This window comes from Lissotriton helveticus, chromosome 5_1, assembly GCF_964261635.1.
Source record: "Lissotriton helveticus chromosome 5_1, aLisHel1.1, whole genome shotgun sequence".
In the NCBI taxonomy this organism is placed as follows: Eukaryota; Metazoa; Chordata; class Amphibia; order Caudata; family Salamandridae; genus Lissotriton; species Lissotriton helveticus.
This window is the reverse complement of record NC_136065.1, coordinates 58,087,698-58,100,890: the sequence shown is the minus strand read 5'-3', so window position 1 is coordinate 58,100,890 and position 13,193 is coordinate 58,087,698. Positions and strand designations below refer to the sequence as shown.

The following is a 13,193-nucleotide window of genomic DNA, read 5'->3' as shown; positions in this document are numbered from 1 at the left end:
AAGCGGAAATATCGCGGAATGGCACAGAGATTGGTCATCCTCCGTGCCTCTCCGCGATAGTCCCTTCTGCGACTTCCGCCCACCCCTAAAAGGTACACACGGTGACGCAAATGACCCCTTGCATTTTATTGTGAATCTCATTTAAGGACTTGCATTGCCTTGCGACGGCTTGTGTCACACAAAGATAACAAAAGCCCTTAGTAATGGTGCCCCCTAGTTTGAAAAGCTGCATTATGACTGAGCCACAAGAGCAGTGGCACAAATTTTAAGAAGACCAATGTCTGTCCCTTGTTTGCCCATCTTTTACAAACGTTGCATAGTTGCTGGATATGATTGAACTAGGTAATAATAGCAGTAAAATAATGATATTTTCTATATGACGTGCAAATGACTGACCTGCCACCTTTAGTTCCACTACTGCCTCTTCATGGAAGAATCCTGTATTATAGAAACACGTGTACAGGCCACTATCGGTAGGTCGAACATTGTGTATTATCAAGGACACGCTGCCGGCTTTGATGGCATCTTTAGTAAGAGTTGTCCTGCTTCTGTACTCTGCTATCTGGTTTTCAAACCAGTCCTCTCCGTCCTGATACAAGTGGACAAGGTCCTGATATTTGTCTTTAAACCACCTTATAGTCATGTTCTCTGCATTGATCTGAGGTGACAGGCGACATGGTAACACTGCATCTTCTCCAGGAGGGATGACCAAAGGCATGTCAAGTCCAATGACGGAAAATCTTGCTGAGAATAGAAAAGAGAAAAACTGACACAATTACAAGAGAAGAGCAGCAACACACAACTCGAAAAATACAAAGTGTAAACTATTGCATAGTATTCAAAAGTGTTTCAATTTACCGATCCTATTCTACAAATCTATCTATCTATCTATCTATCTATCTATCTATCTATCTATCTATCTATCTATCTATCTATCTATCTATCTATCTATCTATCTATCTATCTATCTATCTATCTATCTATCTATCTATCTATCTATCTATCTATCTATCTATCCATCCATTCATCCATCCATCCATTCATCTACTCACTGAAAAAACATAGGTTTCAGGGACGTTATAGTTAGTTGGACATTTCACTTGTACGAAACCAAAGAAATTCGCCGTTATAGTTAGTTTAGCTAACTATAACTCACGACCCCACAATGCACTGCTGATGACATCACATATTACATAATTTATGACATGGTCAGTGACATCACTCGTGACATCACTGATGACATCTCAAATGACATCACTGATGATTTCATCCAGTGACTGTGTGTTTCTGTAAAGTTTAAATATGTTTTATATATATATATATATTGGCCAAGCTGTTCTGAAGAATGAGTGGGTGCATAAGTGTCTGGATGGAGAATTTAGTAGGTGTGTGACTGACTGTATGAGTGAGTGATTAAATGTTTCTTACTGAATGCATGGGTTAGTGACTAAACTGTGTGAATGTCTGTATCAGTCTGTCTACTGCTATGTAAGCTGCTGCATTGGTTGGTGAGTAGCTACATGAGTGTGTATATATATTAATTGGTTGCCTGAGTATTTGTATGGGTGCCTGACTGTGCCTGACTGTGTGTGTGGGTGGGTGGGAGGTGTGTGACTCTGTGTATAAATGTATGAGTGCTTCATTCACTGAGAGTATGGGTTCAAGAGTGCATGTGGAAACAACAGTATGGGTGGGTGAATGTGTTTATGGGTTTGTTGGTGAGTGAATGATATCTCAGTGCTACATGTCCAAGTAACTACATATGTAAAATGCAGTACATATGAGAGTTGATGTATATAAATGACTATACAGTCAGTGATTGTGAGAGTGGCTGTAGGGATGTGTGTGCACATGTATCAGTGATTGTATAAGAGAGTAAGTATATGTTAGTATCTGTATGAATAAGTGAGGTTGTGTGTTTATAACTGTATAGGTGAGTAAGTAGATTGATTATTTGCATGACTGGCTAGATGAGTGAGTAACTCTGGATGAGTGGCGGTGTGTGAGTATTTGTATAGGTGTATGAGTACCTATAATAGTGTTGTATTGATGAGTCACAGCATGTATGAGTGACTGTCTGAGTGAATGAGTGGATGTGTGTGTAGACCTAGGAATCAGAGAGTGCGTACGTAGTAACTGGTATTGGTGTCTCTATTTTTTCGAAAATAGTGTGTATTTTAGAGTGGGTGTATCAAAGGTTTTATTAAGGTGTGAGGAGGTACATCACCACATATAGCGCAGTATCAAATCAGGTGACCAGGAGTATAAATAAACATTGGGCGATTATAAACACTGGAAATCTACACTGGGAGAAACCCCTCTTTTCTTTCAAGAAGTCTCACAGTTTAAAGGACACTCTGGTTAACACTCGGCCCAAAACAAAGATCGTCCCTGCCAATCAATCTATCACCAAGATTTGGGGTTGTGGCGATGTCACTGGGCATTATCTGCCACCTGACGAGAAACACCAAAACACTAGACCTTGAAGAAGGAAAAGTATGGAGGCAAGTGTCCCCTACGAACTGCAACAGCAGCAACGTAATCTACCTGATTGAGTGTACATGCAAAAAACAGTACATTGGAATGACTACCCGTAAGATTAAGCAGCGAATTTGCGAACACCGCAGCACCATCCGCTGCAAAAAAAGTGCTACTAGACTAACGGACCACTTCATAGAGAACAATCATACACCAAACGACATGATATGGACTATCATTGAACAGTTGTCACCTGGCCCTAACTTACAGAAACGTCTTTTCGAGAAAGAGCAAAGATGGGTCTACAGACTATCTACTCATATCAATGGCCTGAACGATACCATACCATGGGCGAATGTTCTATAAACTCTGCCCCTCAGATGTGCCTCAGGCGTCCCCTCTTCACCTAGATGTATATAGCCTTCAGTCTTCATAGGCTGATTCCCCAGAAAGTCTGCTACTCAATTTTTCCCTGTCTATGCCAAAAAGAATTCCTAAAACTTGTTACTACCAGCCTCTTAATCTAGTGCTATTAGCTAGGATTATGTTTGTCCACCCTACAGCACAGCCCCAGTTAGGGTTCCCACTTTTACAGTTTCTTTTTCACCCGCTCCCCCCCCCCTTTTTTTCAGCAAACACCGTACGAGGGGCTGCGATTTCTTCTTCCTCGTATCAATAGCAACTGAGTGCTACACCACTATGTAGCGCTGAATATGTATTAAGCATCCTGTTAATACTGCCCCCTTGGCATCTCCTTGGTAACATCATCCAAGAGGCTTCCGTACTGAGACCACGTGATACGTGTGACGTCATTACGTCCAGACGACCACGCCCACCCTAACAACGATGGCGGCCGTTCTTAACCCGGCTCACCACTCACACTCATTACGGGCGCATGGAGGGGCGTACTAGGTACAATGTCTGACTAGACCTTCGAAAACTGTAAGTAGAATCCTCTGTCCCCTTAGGATACATGAATTTCCGTTCCTCCACTCGAAACTTTTGCAGTAACTTTTAAAGTCGATACTAAGCCTCGCCCTTCCTCTTCCCATTGCAGAATATGTTTTCAAACAAAGGCCACCCTTCCCTCTAATCCCGTGCTGCCTAATGACCCCCAATTAGGAGTAAGTCTCCTTTTCTACTGTGTGTTTATTGTTGTGTTTGTTTTGTATTGTCCTGTGTGGATCATGATGAAGCAATAGCACGTCGTTATGCCTTTCACCGATAAGGATATGCCTGTTGCATAGTCACGCACTTAGAGTTAATGGATGCCTGTGACTAATGATACACGGATCATTCTCACCCAGCACACCATTATTGATCGGTGTGCCAGGCAGCCAAACGGGCTGTTTATGCGCCAATACACAATCTATCAACGTATTTGAGCAGCACAATGCACTTTATTAGTCCGCATTTACTCAGTGTGGGATGACTCACAGAGACAGGAGATTTCGTCACTTCACTACGTTGCAGGCTTGTAACGAATTTTCTTGTGATTGATACTCTTTTTCTCCACAGGTCTTATTTTTCCTAGGATAACCACCACCGGGTTATACCTGTTTTTTGCCCTGTAACCCGATTTTGTTACACTGGGCCTAAAGGAATGACGGCACGGCAGGGCGTTAGTGTACCCTGACCACCCATTTCTTTTTCTTGGTCCTGAAGAAAAACCGGTAATTCCAATTACGGTTTGAAACATGTAGACCTTCCACTCACATTTCAGATACACTTGGTCATAATTAAACCTACTATTGTATCTACACATATTTTAATATTGTCCAGTAGTCTTTAGAATAAAACATTTTTTTCACCAATAAGTCATACCAGGACAATTTTTAACTCACCTACTTTCTTTTTTGCACTCATCACTCATATACCAGCTCCACTGTATTTCAGGTGTTGTAGCACATCTTGATGGCACTCGGCCATCAAGGTGGCCCCGATGATGAAGCATGTCACCGACCAGGTCGGTGAGTGAGGGGTTTATTAAAACCAAAGAAGGACTTTCTTCTTTCTGTTACATTAGGAAATCATCCCACCAATTTCGCTCTATGAGCTCTTTTTCGGTGGTACTCCTTCTTTCTTGTTACATAGATACCTAACCCAGGGGACCAGGAGTATTTTTCCGTCCACTTTGGTGGATAAAATCCCTTTACTCTCTCCTTTTGTTTATTGCTGCCCTCCACAAACACGCCACCAAAATCTGGAACCTCCTCGACAGCACCACCCCGGACGTAGCCTTCTTTACCGAAACCTGGACCAACACCACCTCAGGACCGGACATCACCGTTTCCATTCCCCAAGGATACAAGATCTCCAGGAAGGACCGCCCCACCCACCCAGGAGGAGGAATCGCCATTGTCCTCAAATCCAACCTCCGCCTGAGCACACTCCCAGACGAGCCCACAGCCCTGATGGAACACCTTCACTTCAAGATACTGGCCATCCCTAACACCACCCTCCGAGGAACCCTCATCTACCGACCCCCTGAACCCCGTGAACTTTTCACCAACTCCATCACGGACATCATCTCCCCACATGCCATCGCGTCCACCTACTACACCCTACTGGGAGTCCTCAACTTGCACCTCGACAACCAACTGGACCCCAGCACCACATCTCTCCTGAACAACCTCCACAACATTGGACTCTGCCAGATCGTGACCAAACCCACGCATTCAGCAGGACACACCCTCGGACCCTCTTCACAACAGGAATCTCCATGACCTTCAGCCACACCACCGAACTCCCCTGGACTGACCATTGATGCGTCCACTTCACCTTCAGAGCACCCACCATCAACAGACACCAGCACCTACTCCCACGAAGAAACTGGACCAGAATCACCGATGACCAGCTAACCTCATCAATCAGCAACTCCACCCCAACCATTGCGGAAAACGACAACCCCAACACCACTGCCTGAACCCTGCACAGATGGATCTCAGACAGCACCAACACCACAGCCCCCCTCAAGAAAAACAACAACACCCACGCCAAGAAAGCTAGATGGTTCGCCACCAAACTTCAAGAGTCCAGACACACTTGCCGCCACCTCGAAAAGGCCTGGATGAACACCAAATCCACAGAAGCCTGTTAGATTTGGGGGTCTCTGATTGGCACAGGTAATTACTTGTGACAAGCAGGGACCCTCTCCTCTAAGAGGGGATTACCCTTCAAAATAACCCCTGCTCACCCTCTAGGCAGTGTGGAGCGAGCAGACAAGGCTAATCTTAGAGTGCTATGAGTTAAGCATTTGTGACCACATACAGCAATTAACTGACAACCCCACAAATGGACACCACACTAGGATTATCAAAAATAGTATCTCTTATATAAGGGTTTAACACAAGACCATATAACTGCAAAAATATTCCACAATACTGTTTAGGAAGTTAAGAGTTCTTTAAAAATGTGTTTGTTCTTGTTCTGTGTGCTTCGCACACTCTTTTCCGACCCCCACAATGTTGAAACCAATGTCTAATAGGACTGAACAGGCGCTGCAGACTTTCCGGCGGGCGGTCCGGATCCTGAAGCGATCACGGTGCGATGCAGCATTTGAGCCGTACCTTCACTAGCGGGGATGCCCTTTTCGATGTGAGCAGAGCGGCACGAGGCAGCCTGTACGTGTCGAATGTACGGGCCGTACTCTTCGAATGCGAGGCTGCCGGGGGATCTCACTAGCGCAGTGCACGGCGGCCGGTACGCTGCGAGTCAGTGCGGCTCGAAGGAGGGAGGATGAAGCGAGGTGCGGGCAGCCCTTCTTGGACGATGCGAGCTACGGCTCGAGTTTGGAGCGGAATTACACGGTGCGGGCGGCCAGGCACGGACTTCAAAGCGGGCAAGGGTACGAGTCGCACTCAGATCACGGCTCCAGCGGCAAGGCAAATCTTGGCAATGTCCAGCAGCTTTCTGAAGGCAGGAGGAGTCCAATAGTCCTGGGACTTCGTTCAGGGGGCAAGCTCACCCACAAGCCCTTGGAGATTGTTGAAAGCACAAGTTGATAAAAGTCTCTTTAGTCTTTTTCTCTCCTCTCGCAGCAAGGCAACCACTACAGGCCAATCCCCCAGGTCAGGGACAGTACTCCTCCTTGCAGCTTTCCCAGTTCCTTCTTGTTGGGCTGATGTTCTTCTTGGTTCAAGCAGGATCTAATTTCTTAGGAGCAGGGCTCCCATATTTATACCACAATAATAATAATAATAATTATAATAGGGACATTTGTAAAAGCGCTGCGTTACGCACACCGGCGTGTCCACGCGCTAAAGACAGTGAGAGAGGCAGCGTGCAAGGAGCACAAAAGACTGGGCAGACAGTTATTTGGTATACAGGAATGTTTTTAATTTCGCTCGGAACCTCGTTTCCTCCGGTTCCAGGCGCAGGTCCGCTGGTAGTTTGTTCCACTTATTTGCCGCTAGGCATCTAAAGGACCTGCCTCCCATGCGGGCTCTCTTAACTCTGGGGATCCTCAAAAGACCACCCCCTGCAGATCTGAGTGCTCGTGCAGGTTGGTACACTTCAATCAGTTTGTTCAGTGGGTCGGGAGCCCTACCATTCAGGATTCGGTGACAGGTGCAGAGGGCTTTGTATTCCACTCTTCTCCTCACAGGGAGCCAGTGTAACTTCTGGAGGGCCGCCTTCGAGGGCGCCCTTCTGGGCAGCCTGAGAATCAAGCGTGCTGCAGCATTCTGCAGCACTTGCAGGCGAGCCATACTTTTTTCTGGAGCCCCTAGGTACAGCAGGTTTCCATAGTCCGACCTGGCTGTCACCAAAGCATGAACCAGGGTTTGACGGGCACCGATCGGGAGTAGGTCCAGGACCTTTCTAAGTTTCTTCAGAATCCCGAAACAAACTCCCACCACCCGGTTGATCTGTGGGCCAAAAGTCAGGCCCGCGTCAAACCAAACCCCCAGATTACGTGCTTCTAGGCAAGGGGTTGGAGTTGGTCCTAGACAGGGTGGCCACCATGCCGACGACCATGCAGACTGGGCTCTCCCCACCACCAGCACCTCTGTCTTGCCGCCATTAAGCTTCAAACAGTTGGTATCCATCCAATCGGCAAGCTCTTTCATGCACGACCGGAAACCATCGGCAGCAAGACAGGGTGCGTGCGATAGGGAGATCACCAGCTGCGTATCGTCGGCGTACGAGACCAACTGGAGACCATGGCTCTCCACGATCGAGGCCACAGGCGCGACATACATATTAAAGAGGGTCGGGCTCAATGACGAGCCCTGAGGCACGCCTTGGCCCAAAAGAACCCCCTTAGAATAGCAGTCACCTTGCCTTACTCGGAAACTTCTTCCCTTGAGGAAGTCCCGGATCCATCTCAGCGCGGCGCCCGAAATACCACCTTTGTTCAGACACTGCAGCAAGATGTTATGTGCTACAGTGTCGAACGCCGCGCTGAGGTCCAGCAGGATCAGGGCCATAGTTTTGCCTGCATCCACACCCTCTCTCAGATGTTCCGTAGCCATGAGGAGTGCGGACTCAGTAGAGTGGCGTGGCCTAAAGCCAAACTGCGGCGCGTGGAGCAAACCTGTCTCTTCCACATGCTTCATAATTTGGGTATTAACCACCTTTTCCGCCACTTTGGACAGAAAAGGCAGGAGGGAGATGGGCCTCAGATTTTCTAATACCTCGAAACCTATGTGGGGTTTCTTCCGGAGCGGGAGCACCACCGCCTGTTTCCACCCCTCAGGCAACTCTCCCGATCCAAAGGAGGTGTCCAGGACATGCCTTATGTAAGGCTCCAGTACTTCCAGGCTGTCCGCCAAACGTTTGGGTGACACCGGGTCCCACGGGGATCCAGATTTAACAGAGCGACACACCCCTACTAGTTCCTCAGAAGAAGGGGTGCAGAAATGTGTAAGGTGCCCTGCCATCTCTATGTCCACCCCTGCCACCTCAGGATCGACCCCTGTCGGGGGATTCGGAAAAGTCGAGTAGATCTTCTCGACTTTAGTAGAGAAATATTCGGCAATCCGGTCACACGACTCTGTGGAGCAGTTCTCCGGAGCTGTTGATGAATTTACAGTAGTCAGTGACTTATAGATACCGAAGAGTTCTTTGGCCGAATTTTCCGCCCCCGAAATTTGTCCTGCGTAGTAGGCTGCCTTCGACTTTTTAATCAGCCGATGATGAAGGCGCCTTTTTCCCAAGAACAATTCCCTAGCCTGATTGTCATAGGACACCCTCCAGACTTTTTCAGCTCGCCTACATTCCGCCTTAGTTCGCCGTAGTTCGCCACTAAACCATGGGGCTGAGCGTTCTTTACGGGCACCTGCAGAAGTGCGGCAGAGTGGAGCTGTCTGGTCAAGCGCTTCAGTGATGCGCTGATTCAGGTTCGAGACCGCTGTTTCTATGTCTTTGCCACCAGGCTGGCCCTCCCTACTCAAGGCTTGATTAAAATCCGCCACCGAGAAAGTAGCCCACTTCCTCCTGAGATAATTGGGGGGTGCCTGACTGGATTTGGTGGTTTTTAGGCTATGTATGGAGAAGACTACCAGAGAGTGGTCAGTCCAAGGGATAGGCTCAGTCCCCGACACCTCCACACCTCCCCAGTTCGCATACACCGGGTCCAGGAGGTGTCCCTGTCGGTGCGTGGGGCCTGAGAGCTTCAATTCCAATTGAAGAGCTAGCATATCCCGACAGAAGTCCTTAACCCCTGTAGCCTCTGGACAGTTCAAATGCAGGTTCAGGTCTCCCAATAGAAGGAATTTATCCCTGAGTAGGGTAGCCTCCATAAGATTTTCTAGAAGGCTCTCCCTGAACTTAGTACACGCCCCTGGTGGTCGATATACCAGACAGCCTTTAATCGACGTGCCCCTATTGATTTGTATCGTAAAAACTCCCGCCTCACTCTCCTCGATCAGCATACGCTCTAGGCAACAGCCCAGTGTCTTCCTGAAAATAACAGCAATCCCCCCTCCCACCCCCTCTGGCCTATCCTGCCTCACCCATGAGTAGTTCTCCGGCGTGGCCTCGATAATGTCCGAGTCGGAAAACTGGTCTAGCCAAGTTTCCGTGAGAAACAATAGGTCAAACTTTTTGTCCGTGATCAGCTCAAAGACATCAAGTCTATGTTTACGTAGTGACCTAACGTTAAGAAGACCACAGGTAAGTACTTGCTCCCCAGTATCCCGCAACAAGGTGGTATAACGGAAACCACAATGAGGGCATTCCCTATCGTCACCTGACATGCCGTGCATACACCGAGATGCCGTGTGAGGACGGAAGCCAATAAGTTGATCCCTAGCCCAGTAGATCTTTCGGTCAGGGACTCGTGCCCTAGCCCGCGACCGGCCGCGGACGGGCGCAGACGGGCTCGACTTTGGCAAAACTTCGGCGCGCCTTCGTCGCGCCCGCTGCGCTCGTCCGCTGCGCTCCCGTAATGACATCTTCCTTTTGAAGCCCTCAGCCCGTCTGCCTCACAGCAACTGGACCGCTAACCGGTCACTCGCAGGCGGAAGCGGAAGTGACTGTCTCTCACCTCCACGCCCTCCGCTCAACGGTGCTAGCCACCCTGTCGGACCGAGGCGTGGAGGAGGGACGACAAGACAGTCACCCCGCTGCGTCCGGTAAGTCGAGGGGTCCGGGGGGAATTACAAAAGCCTCAGCGCTCTAAGGGCTTAACTCCTGTAAAGATACAGCGCTAAAAGTGCAGCCGCTGATTAGACAAAATTCAGTTTAAAACCTGCTATGCAGCACAGTCCGTAATTAAAAACACTGCGTAACCGCAGTTAAAACCCAGTGTCTGCGCTAAAGCAGCTGTGAGCCCTGCCACTGCTCACTCACCGCCACTCGTCCCGCAAATCTGGTTCCCTTTTGAAGCCCTCAGCCCGTCTGCCTCACAGCAACTGGACCGCTAACCGGTCACTCGCAGGCGGAAGCGGAAGTGACTGTCTCTCACCTCCACAAATCATTTGTTCTTTGAGGCCAGGCGGCCTTTGCCTAGTTCAGTCCAGTTCTTGAGCACTTTGTTGACATGAGGCTGCCTTCTTCTTTCAGGGTACAGGGCAGAGACATCAGATGCTCCACAGGAGGTGGAGCCAGCATTGTGGTAGCAGAGCACAACCCTATTCAGAGTCAAGGGGCACTCCTCCCACCCATCCTGATGTAATCTTCCTATTCACCACCTGGCTGCCCAGCCTGTCTCCTGGAATTCCTCAACCCTGTCACTCACAGAAACCAGACAGCAGATACACATCATAGCAGAGGTGGGCTGAAATGGTTAGGCTGAAATGATGAGGCAAGCAAACACCATCTTTCTAAAAGTGGTGTTTGCAAATACAGGATATTAAAATTAACTTTACTAAAAGATGTATTTTAATATTCTGAGTTCAGGCATACCAAACTTGAATTTCTACCGCGTTCCCTTAGTCTGTTGGGATTATAGGATGTAACAATTCTAACAGCCCATTCTGTCCTATGAGAACAGGTAGCCTAGCAATAGTGAAAAACAAAAATGGCTGTAATTCACTATTAGGACATGCCACACACACCAGGGCTTGTCCTACCTTATGCTTACAATGCACCCTGCACTTGCCCAGCCAGCATGACAGTACCAGACTGCACGCAGGTTCTGCAATGGCAGACCTAAGACACATTTTACAAGGCTGCTTCTGTGGGTGGCACAACCAGTGCTGCAGGCCCACTAGCAGCATTTGGATTTACAAGCCCCGGCCACTCCTGGTGCACTCTACTGGGGTCTGACAGTAAACCAAATAAGCCAATCGTGGATTTCAATCAATACAGACATTTTTATACAGAGAGCACTTGCACTGTGGCACTGATTGGCAGTGGCACAGTGCTATGTGCAGCTAACACCAGCAAAACACATAAGGCACAGTATCAAAAAGTGGAAGGGAGACCCACGCCAAGGTTGAAAAGTGGAGAGTGTGTATTCCATGGAAAATCAAAGTTGTACTTATTGGATTAATATGCGTTCTTGCAAATTGTCGTATCGAGGACAGAACGCCAAGGTGTCGGGTCTAACAAAGCCCACAACAACTTCAGATCCACCACCAACGCCCACCACCAACTCATCAGAAAAACGAGGAAAAAAGTGATTGAAGACAGAATCTCCACTCATGCGCACAACAGTAAACAACTCTTCAACATCATCAAGGAGTTCGCCCAACCCACCAGCAAGTCCACCGACATGCCTCCCTCACAAGACCTCTGTGACAAACTCAGCACCTTTTTCCACCACAAAATCAAGAGCATCTACGACAACTTCGGCGAAGACAACCAGCACACTGAACCCTCACCAACCACCCCGACACCCTGAAGCCAGCGATCGTCAATTGGACAGCCCTCACCACTGAAGACACACCAAAGACGATGAAGTCAATCCTCTTCAGGGCCCCCACTTACCCCTGCCCCCACCACATTTGCAAATGAGCCACCGACACCATCGCACCCATGCTCTGCCACACCATCAACCAATCCCTGGCAACCACCTCATTCCCTGATGACTGGAAACACGCTGAGATCAACACCCTCCTGAAGAAACCCTCAGCAGACTCCACCGACCTCAAAAACTACAGACCCATCTCCCTGCTCCCATTCCCAGCGAAAGTCATTGAGAAAGCCATCAACAGCCAACACACCCCATTCATCGAATAGCACAATCCGGCTTCAGAAAAAAACACAGTACCGAAACCGCTCTCTTCGCCGCAACAGACGACATCCGTACCTTACTGGACAAAGAAAAAACAGCAACCTTCATCCTCCTCGACCTCTCAGCGGCTTTCAACACAGTCTCTCACCGCACTCTAATACACATACTCCACTCATACTCCACTGTCTTGGATACACAAGGACCCAAGACAAGGCCCTTGACAGGATCCGTTTCTTCCTCTCTGGCAGAACACAGCGGGTCAGACTCCTCCCTTTCCTCTCTGACTCTACACCTACCACCTGAAGAGTCCCCCAGGAGTCCTCCTTCAGCCCTACACTCTTCAACTTCTACATGGCTGCGCTCGCCCCCATCGTCAGAACCTACGGACTCAACATTGTGTCATACACAGACGACACCCAACTCATCCTCTCCCTATCCAACAAACCCAAAACCGCCAGACACAACTTTTGAGAAGGCATGGAAGCCGTCGCAAAATGGATGAAAAACAGCTGCCTACAACTAAACACCAACAAAACAGAAGTACTCATCATGGGCCCAAACCCCTACACCTGGAACGACTCCTGGTGGCCCCCCGCCCTCGGAAGCTCGCCCACCCCCACAGATCATGCAGGCAACCTGGGAATCATCCTGGACTCAGAGCTCAAAATGGACCACTAGATCAACTCGGTCTCATCCTCCTGCTTCAACACCTTCTGCTTCCTACGTAAGACCTTCAAATGGATCCCCCTAGAACACAGAAAGACCGTCACTCACACCCTGGTCACCAGCAGGCTCGACTATGGCAACGCACTCTATGCCGGAATAAACAAAAACAAAAACCTCTCCCACAAGCTACAGAACATCCAAAATGTCACCGCAAGACTGGTCCTCAGCCTACCAAGACACTGCCACATCTCCCAGCACCTCTGCACACTCCCCTGCCTCCCCATCGAGGCTAGAGTCACCTTCAAGATGCTAACCCACGCTCACAAGGCCCTCCAAGACACCAGACCAGCATACCTGAACAGCCAACTCAAATTCCACGCACCCCAAAGGACCCTAAGATCAGCCCAGCTCTCCTACACTGTGGTCC

At 48.8% G+C, this 13,193-nt stretch overlaps 1 protein-coding gene across 1 annotated transcript in view; it reads right to left on the bottom strand.

Annotated features, from left to right (window-relative positions):
* LOC144752948 (butyrophilin subfamily 1 member A1-like) overlaps positions 1-13,193 on the bottom strand; it is a 450,376-nt gene that overhangs the window by 424,381 nt on the left and 12,802 nt on the right. The window contains exon 2 of the mRNA XM_078640758.1: positions 397-744. Coding sequence (XP_078496884.1) covers positions 397-744 — 348 coding nt within the window. The remainder of the gene's footprint in view (positions 1-396; positions 745-13,193) is intronic.